At 34.5% G+C, this 10093-nt stretch overlaps 1 protein-coding gene across 1 annotated transcript; it reads left to right on the forward strand.

Moving 5' to 3' along the window:
- The first annotated feature begins 4753 nt into the window (after positions 1–4753).
- On the forward strand, positions 4754–9774 carry LOC143613986 (protein phosphatase 2C 29-like). Its single transcript, XM_077087553.1, has 4 exons — positions 4754–6550; positions 7699–7812; positions 7896–8160; positions 9163–9774. The coding sequence occupies exons 1-4, from the start codon at positions 4802–4804 to the stop codon at positions 9285–9287; spliced, it is 2253 nt and encodes a 750-aa protein (XP_076943668.1). The 5' UTR covers positions 4754–4801; the 3' UTR covers positions 9288–9774.
- The last annotated feature ends 319 nt before the right edge of the window (positions 9775–10093 follow it).

Raw genomic sequence — 10093 nt, forward strand, 5'->3', positions numbered from 1 at the left:
TGTTGCATTGGCGTCATATATGCCCACATAATCAAGAAAATCAGTTAATGTGTTGTATCACCAAATAGAAGTACGAAATGTGTAAATAAGTTGTTTCTTCATTGTAAGGATATGTGTATGATGTGAAAAAGAACAAATTGTGGCATGTAAGCGTTACCTTGGAAAACTGGACTTTCACATTCCACATGTTCTAGAATGTGTTCTAGAATGTGTTATGGTATGATGAAATGTAACGGAGCGAGTAAACTATTTTTCAATAACTAAAATAAAATAATATTAATAAAATAATTAAAAAGGTAAAATGTTAAGGTGGCCAAGTTTAATTGGCTTGAAAAACAAATTTTAGCACCAAAATTGGGGGAACACCCACGAAAATAGTAGGAGTAACGCACCATCGCGCTAAAGGTGTTGTGGTGTTGGTACTAATCCAAGTCCTAAGTGGCCTCTTCATGCCCCAATCTAACTAAACCATAACATACACCCTAATATCTCAAGAGAGTTTAATAATATTCATTTACTCGGATGCTTTGGAGACCGTACCGCTACTCAGCCGCTTGCTATCGTTACGTTTGACACAATATAGCGGGCTCACAATATTATTTGGTGATATTGAATAAATCTAACTAACTTTATTTTTATCTTTGACAACAATTTTGAATTCATGAGTGTCGATTAGTGAACCTTTTACCTGTAAATTTGAATGAATCTTTATCATTCACCTTCATCTCTCGATGATACTAGGATGGAAGGGGCGTCATTGAGTAGTGACTTGGGTAAAAGTTAGAAATCCCTTTTCCGCCCTTAGGTTATGCGATATGGTTCACTCTCATCATCCTTTATCATTTGCCACATTCGTTTTTCTCCATCACTAAACTAAATTACTTATGGGGTGTGATCATTCTCCATCATTCTACTCTCTCTCTCTCTCTCATTTGATTTATATTTAGAGGAGGGAGAGGGAGAGCCCGTGATGTGTGTGATAGTGATCAGGCCTATCATGTCACGCGTGATCAAGAGATGAGGGGGGGGGGGTATTATATGATACCATTCTCCATCATTTTATCCATGCAGGACATTATTTTCTTTCTTTTCTTAACCACACCCTATAGCCTTACGAGAATAAAATCTTTTCAACAATTTAATATTTTATTCAATACCTATCTTTTCAGTTTACTATGTTCATTTATATTTTTCGTTGTATACATTCAATTTTTTCGTATTGAATTAATATGATGCTACCTCTATAAGTTTATGGAATATTTTAATGGTTTCATAAATATAAATCGCCTACGTTTTACTTTTCATTTTAATGTCTATCTCGATAAGGGAGGAATGGGTGTTTCTCAAGCACACTAATTTTCACCAATATGTCATATCATTTATACTATCAATTACCTTAAAATTACTTAAACGAGATATAGCAAGTCGTCTTTAGTACCCCAAAATCTTTTTGTTTTTTAAATTTAATAAAGGTTTACCTTTCTCTCATCTCCATACAGCCACTCTCTCTCTCTCTCTCTCACTCATCGGGTTATGTAAGTTGATTTTCGCTACTCTAAATCGGCAAACAATGGCGGCGGCAGTGTAAACTAATTCGGATACACTACTCGATGGTGGGTACCCAAAGACGTCCTTTACCCTTAACAATTACATTTTTTAAAAAAAAGTTGAAACTAGATAACAACATAACAAAATTAAAAAAATGGAGGGTCTTATTCATGGGCGTTTTAGTTTCAACTTACAGCATAGGGCAAATAAATTTCTTTTGGCAATTAAGAGAAAGTGACAAATGTGGCCCTATTGATGTCACCAGTATATTATTATTATTATTATTATAAACTCTATATTTGAGACTGCTTTTGAAATTTAAACAACCATCTAATCTAATGTATATAATGAATAACTTTTCATAGAAAGGCTGAAAACGTTTTTTTTCTTTAATATTACATAGATTAAACATAGATCTTTTATAAAATACAAAACATGTTGTACATGGCCTAGTCAACCAGATTGATGCTAAATTTGTATTGAAGACGACATTTAAAAGGCTACAAAGACAAACTAGCCAATCATATCTACGCATCTTCTACGGTTCTATATGACTATTTCTTTGAGTTTTATTTTATTTTAAATTTAAAATAGAATTGCAACTTCAACAACGATCATACCCAGTAGAAACTCCATTAATAGATATGTTATTTTATGAAATAACCCAACTCCAATAAAATAGAATTGCAACAAATTTAATTGTTTTAGAATACCATATTTAATCAAACATGCATAAACAACAAAATGGTATACCTTTATGGGCTTCAAACAATCAGCCCCATAGTTATTCTTCTTTCAAGATGAGATGTGATCAATTTATTTACAAAAAGAATACTCATACAAGATAGAACACCACCAAGCGCTTACGTGTTTAAGAGATATTAAAGTGAAAAGAATGATACAAAGGTATTAGAGTTCCCAAACTTTTTTTATGTGTTAGAAGAAATAGGGTTCGATCTTTGACTCACACATGTTATAGAATAAACGAGTGTTCAACCTTTTGTAAGACTTGTGATATATAAGACTTCCAATTTGATTTACACAAAGTCACAAAAAAAAAAAAACGGTTTACAATAAAGAATAACTTATACAATGTAAATTGAAATCTTTAGTATGAAAATTCAAAGTTCTCTTGGTGTTGTCGGGAGATATGTCGAAGGAATTGATAGTTACATGGGCCACTGAATCATTTAGGTGGGTGTGTTGGGTCATAATATTATGTACTTCAGACGGAAACTGTGATCAAATTGTCGGGGGTGATCCTGCATGTCCATACATTTGCTATTAGGAAAAAAAGATCATACAATGTTCATTAGTTGTTTTTTGTATGTTAGCAATAAGGAAGAAAGTTCAGCAACTCAAGCAATTTCGGTTTGTTAATTACATGTTGGTTGATTTGGAGAACGAGAAATGAGGTCGTTTTTAACAACCTCATGGCGTTAGAAAAGTTGATAAGTGACATAAAAGCTACTTCGTTTATTTGAGTAAAAAATAGAAGCAAAAAAAGGCAAGTTTGGTTTAGGATAAATGGTGCATGTTTACTTTTATCAATTTTTCTTTATAGGTCCCTCGTTATATGCTCTAAATTAGTATTTTAGTTATTTTCGGTTGTTTCGTCTTTATTTGTTTGGGGCGTTTTGTTACTTGTAAGTCGTTCATTTTGAACCTTTTTTATATACAAATCAGCCTTTATATATAATTTTTTTTTCAGTACCTTTATTGTTTTTAATTTATCAATGTTTAAACAGTGTTTACCAAAACATGGTGGATTTGGTGACTTGGTGTCATTAAATCTCATTAACACTAGTTAAGTAGTTATTTGTGCAACAATGAAAGTAGATATTGGTCGTTTTATGAAATTAATTTAATAAAGCGTACAAGGTGTAGACAAAAACAAATGGCTTTGACTATCAGGTACAGCAAATAAAGTGACAGGCATCAACACTTCAACATCCACCGTCCACGTGTACAATTGTTTCTAAAAGTTCCTAGATTCATACAAAATTAATAAATAACTTACCTTGGGTTTACTGTCAAGTCAAAGTTACAAATTTTATATAATAAAATAACTATTACTTTTCAATTCTTAAATCATTATTATATTTCATTTGCATAAAATATGCAATAGCTTTTACAAACTCAAGTTTATAATTTAAAGTAATGTTTTTACCTTTTACAACTGTATCGTTTATCGAACCAATTAGTTTTAGACCAGATAGCACTGTAGATACTTTAAATTTATTATTATTATTATTATTATTATTATTATTATTATTATTATTATAATACATATGACTAATTACGTATACTTTTTTTTTCTGTTCTGATGTGAATATTAAAGTATGAAATAAATAAAGTATGAGACTAGGTAAAAAACCAGCAAATAGAATTTTAGAATGGACAAAATAATTTTTTAAACAACACTTCGATTAACTGGATTAATATGTCGTTTGAATCAATTCAAATTTGAACAATTCAAAAAAAACACTACCTGGTCAACTACATAGTCATATGTATACCATAGTTTAAACATATAAGTATATAACTATCACAACTTGGGTTTAAAAAGAATGCTTAACAACATAATGCTACAATTCAAAAGCAACAAATATTTATTTTTTGTGTTTAGAAAAATTAAATTTTATAAACTATATATAACTTATAGGTAATTTTTTTTGTCAATTTTCACACATACATTTTTATGGAAAAATAATTAAAAATAACACTTAAATGGTCTATTTACAAAATAATCAGGTACTAAAAAAGTCACGTGGACACTTTAGTGCAAATTCCACTTCACTAAAGTGTCCAAGTGAGCAAATGACAGATTTTAATAAATTTATCGTCTAAGTAGTATATTTTTTTATTTAATTATTAAAATTAATATTCAGTATTTATTTTATAAACATTAATTTTGTATGCTTCTCACATGATAGGTTTCAATCTGAAAATAGTCTCGGATACAATGAACCGGTAAGCCAAGAAAACTATTGTATGTTAATTTTGAAAACTTGTAGCATTTATTTAATTTTTATAAATAAATAGAAAAAGTTATTATTTAAAGTGACGACAGTTTTCTTTTCTTGCTATTTAAAGCAAAGTCTCATCTCTCTTTCTTCATTTTTTCAACTCACTTTCTCTCTCATGATTCACACACACAAACACACCTCCTACTGTGTGTAATGGTTGACAGCAGCAGTAATAATAATAACACTAGCAGCAGTTATAGTGGTTTTGGTATGATCCAAATGTGATGGGAGCTGGATTCTCTCAGCTCCTCCCGTGCCTCAACCCGCCGGACAAGCATCGGCGGAGGAACCACTCGCCGGACCTCATTTTCACGGCCGCCGAGCCACTAGACGAAACCCTAGGTCACTCCTTCTGCTACGTCCGCTCATCAAATCGATTCCTGTCTCCTAACAACTCCAGTCGCTTCCTTTCGCCTTCGCAATCGCTTCGATTCTCTCCGCCTCACGATTCGGCTGCTTCGAGGCCCAACGAGACCGGATTTAAAGCGATTTCGGGTGCTTCGGTGAGTGCCAATACTTTAACCCCTAGGACTGTCATCCAGTTACACAATAATAATAATATTATTTATGATGAGCCTTCTGATTGTGCTGGTGGTGGGGTAAAGCCTTGTGCTGTTAATGTTAATGGATTTGAGAGTACGTCGTCGTTTAGTGCTCTCCCGTTGCAGCCGCTGCCTCGTGGCGATTCGGCTAGAGCCGCGGTAGGGCAAATGGAGAGGGGCTTTTTTATGTCGGGTCCGATTGAGCGTGGGGCGTTGTCTGGACCGTTAGACTCGAATATGGGACTGGATTCGAATAGTTCGAGTAATGTGAACGGTGTTCCGTTCTCCGCGCCGTTGAATGGAGGGGTTTATGTTAAGAAGAGGCGGAAGAAGTCGATTCACGGGATTCGGAAGGCGTTTAATAGGAATTTTCCTCGGCCGTGGGTGGTTCCGGTGAGGAACTTTGTTGGTGGACGGAAGGAGTCGCCGGCTGCGGGCGGGGGAGTGGTTGAGGGGTCGGAGATGAGGAACGATAGGGATGATGTTCAGTGGGCGTTAGGGAAGGCGGGGGAGGATCGGGTGCATGTGGTGGTTTCGGAAGAGCATGGTTGGTTGTTTGTTGGGATTTATGATGGGTTTAACGGTCCGGATGCTCCGGAGTTTTTAATGGGGAATTTATATAAGGCTATGTATAAAGAACTCGAAGGTTTGTTTTGGGATTTAGATGATGTGGATCAAGCTCAAGATCCGGGTCAGTCTTGTTTACCACAATTAGAAAAGGAAGAAGAATCAGAAGCAACAAACGTTAATTTAGTGACCAGACAAAAACGGTTATGGGAATATCTTGCGGAAGAAGGACCTAGAGATGGACTTGATCTTTCTGGTTCTGAGAGGTTTGCGTTTTCGGTTGATGATGCGGTTAGTATAAACAAAACCAGTTCAGAAGCTAATGCTAATCACAGGTCATTACTGTTATCCAAATTAGGGTTCAGTAAGCGTAAGGAAGGTAGTAAATTGTTTGGATGGAAATTAGGGTTGGAATCCAAAGAACAAAAGGAAACAGAAACAGAAACCAAAACAGAAGAGACGGATAATGTTGTTACTGTTAGAAACGGTAGGAAGAAGAAATCTGGTCCAGTGGATCATGAACTGGTGTTGAGAGCAATGTCTAGGGCTTTGGAAGTAACAGAATTTGCATATCTTGATATGACCGATAAAGTTATGGATCAGTATCCAGAGCTTGCACTTATGGGTTCGTGTTTATTGGCTGTTTTGATGAGAGATGAAGATGTGTATGTGATGAATTTAGGTGATAGTCGGGCTATCGTTGCACAACATCATGGGATCGAAACTGAGGAAGTCGTTGCATCTCAAACAGGGGATATTGAGGATGTAGTTAAAGAATCCATAGAGGCAGTTGGAAATGAAAATGAGGATAAGAGGTTGACTGCATTGCAGCTGTCTACTGATCATAGCACAAGCATTGAAGAAGTAAGTTTTGAGTTTTGATCTGATCTTAAAAATTTAAATTGCAGCTGTTTACTTTACATCATATATTAGTTTGATTGTTGTTTATTAATTTTAAAAGAGACTGGACTTAATATATCTGGAAATTGTAATTAGAATGCAGAAACCTTAGACAAACCTATAATGGGCTTACAGGTCATAAAGTTATGAACCCTAATAATAACTACTTAACTAGTTTTAATTATAGTGAATTTAGGTGTTTTGAGAAATTTGAAGTGGACTATCTGGTATCACTGGATGGACAAATACAGCTTGCTGGTCCATTATAGGTAATTGGTACACGTTTGGACCACATTTCAGGTTAACATGATAACTTGAAATATTATTTTCATTGGCATTAATTTTACCTATGAGGCTATGACACATGTCCATAGCTTCTAATCTTATCTTTACACAATTTCTTTTTCATCCCGCATTATAAAATTTTAGAGTGATGTGCTACGAAGATGAATTAAGACTAAGATTTATGACAGGTGGATTCAAACTCTTATCGTCTGCTAACAGAAATTAAATGGCTTAATGTAGTGTGTATGCAGTGTCAATAGCTTTTGATCTTTCTTAATAGGCACGGGAAAAACAAGGTTCTTTAGTTGGATCTATCATTTGTTTGGAGGCGCTTTTTTACTAAATCTTATGTGAGAGAAAGCCAGCACACCTAATTAGAAATTTGCTATAAGTATTGTCTTTGCTCATTTGGAACATATGTAAATGTAATGTAAGTGTAGGGACATGTTTAATGTAGTTTGTAAAGAAGTTGCAGTAGGAAAGTCTATTTTATCATGCCACGTGCAAGTTAATGAAATAGTAAACACTAACCAGAAATTATATCAATCAACAAATTGATCATTTTTAATCATAAAACAGTGTTCTTGTTGTAATTTGAAATTAACATCAAGATTTTACTATATATTTTGTGTAAAAGTTCTGATGAGTGACCTCATATGCATGCATAATCTTGTAGATAGTTACCCTTTGATAGATTTATTGGCAATCCTCCTAATTACAAGTGATGCTTTTGACCCATTTACTTATGAATGGGTCAATCTGACCCGACCCACATAAAGTACCTGTTTTGACCGTGCCCATTTAAAGCAATCTTATTACTATTGCAGGAAGTTACTAGAATCAAGAACGAGCATCCGGATGACGATCATTGTATAGTCAATGATAGAGTCAAAGGTCGTCTTAAGGTCACTCGTGCTTTTGGGGTCGGTTCTCTTAAACAGGTTTGTTGCTTAGTTTACCTCGATCTCACTCGTTTATGAACTTATGACATAAAAATTAATTTTTTGTCATATTAATGTTTCAGGCAAAATGGAATGACTCATTACTAGAGATGTTTCGCAACGAGTTTATTGGAAACGCACCCTACATATCGTGTGTACCTTCTCTTAAACATCATCAACTATGTCAAAAAGACCAGTTTCTGGTACTTTCATCAGACGGGTTGTATCAGTATTTTAGCAATCAAGAAGTCGTGTCACATGTCGATAGTTTCATGGAGAAGTTTCCAGATGGTGATCCTGCCCAACACCTTATAGAAGAGCTTCTGTTACGCGCAGCCAAGAAAGCTGGTAATTTCGGTTATTTTGATCCTTTTGTGTCCGTCGTTAAGGTTTTTGTATGGGTCAAATGGGCCGGGCTGGTTTGAGTAGTTGACTGACCAACACTTTGGATTCAACCTTTTCATTCGTTTAATATGATTACAAAAACCATAGTGTTCAAATAATAATTATTAGTAAAGTAATTTAAACATGTGTGAGCATACTTGGGCCTACTTGACTGGTTTCCATTTTACTGAGTTGATCCACAAATTGACCTATTTAGTTTTTTCTAAAAAGAAACTCTTTTTTTAGTACAGGTCATTTACATATATTAGAGTGGCAAACCCTAGGAAAATTTTAGTACAGGTCTAAAAGGCGGGGCTGGGTTGACTGATCAACACTTTGGGCTGTTCAACCTTCTCTTTTGTTTAACATGATTACAAAAACTATGATGTTCAAATAATAAATATTAGTAATTTAATCTAGACATGTGTGAGTTGAAGCCAAGCCGATCGCGAGCTACTCTAGATCAGCTCGCTTATAGCTTGAGCCGAGCTTAAATGTGCCCAGGCTTCTCAAATTAAGCTTGTTGAATAAACGAACCCAAGATTCAATTGTTGAGCTCGATTTATTCTTTAACTTTTATTTAGTATGTTACATATATACATTTATGATAAAAATAACTAAGTAATATATATTATGTTATATATAAGGATTATAATTAAAAACATCTATATAAAGTATAATAAAGTTTTATGTAAATTATTAATAAATAATAAACGAGCCGAGCTGGAGCTTGAAAAACTACTCAAGAGTCAAGAGCAGAGCTCGAGCTTTAGAAATAGAGCTTGAGCTCGATGCTCGATCTCTCTTAAGTTACGAGCCAAGCTCAAGCCTATTCGAGCTTGGCTTGGCTCGTTTACACCCGTATGTGAAAATATGTTCTAATAAATATATGTTATAAAATATAACACAATTCGACCTATTTATCTGTTTTCTTCATAAAGATATGTTCTAAACATCTTCCAACAGGGATGGATTTGCATGAATTGTTGGACATCCCACAAGGGGACCGTAGGAAATACCATGATGATGTCACAGTCATGGTCGTTTCTCTAGAAGGGCGAATCTGGAAATCATCAGGGAAATATCTCTAAAACGATATAATACCGGACGAACACACTCAATTTTACACCCGAGGCAAAACCCGACAAAAATTAAACTTCAATGTGGGGTCTTGGGTTTCTTGGTCTCGAAGCGTGTAGTGTACTTGAAGATATGTTTAAAAGTCGAGGCGCGTGTGGATCAAGAATTGAGCGTATAATTTGGTTGGAAATGGCGAAGATATGCTCTTTGACAAAAAGGGACTTGTTTTTCTTTCTAATTTTGGTGATGGGGAGTGGTAAAGAATGGATTATTTTTTTTATATATTTTTTTATGAATTATGTTTTGTGTTAGAACTGTTCATAGGTGGGAAATGTTGTTTCATTGCTTAACCTGGAAAGGGTGTTGTAATTGATCAAATTGGGTAGAATTTTTTTTGAGAAAAAGAAGGTGAATTAGTGTTTAATTAGTGTTATAGCAAGTATTATTTTTATGGTGTTAGCTATTTATAAAGATAGACTTAATAAACATAACTAGGAAAATTCCACTTCCACGAGGAGAAAAATCTTACAAAGGTGACGATGAATCACTGCATAACGGGCTGCTCATTTCATGTTTTCTGTATGCTGAAGCTGACGATGCGTTATTCTTTGTAGAATGGTTGATATCTAACTTCACGAATCTTGCTTGATTTAACGAACATGATTATATATTAACCTTCACAAAGTCTTTTTTGATACGGTTGTAGAGACGGGTTGCCTGATAACATGGCACAAAATTTGAAATGCAAAATAAGGTTCAAGTTCGTTTATTTATCTTGGCCTTCTGATGGAGGCCAATATGGTTTAGTGAAATATGG

This window comes from Bidens hawaiensis, unplaced genomic scaffold (genome assembly GCF_021521415.1).
Source record: "Bidens hawaiensis isolate Kalapana, Puna unplaced genomic scaffold, B.hawaiensis_p1.1 tig00038597_1, whole genome shotgun sequence".
Lineage (NCBI taxonomy): Eukaryota > Viridiplantae > Streptophyta > Magnoliopsida > Asterales > Asteraceae > Bidens > Bidens hawaiensis.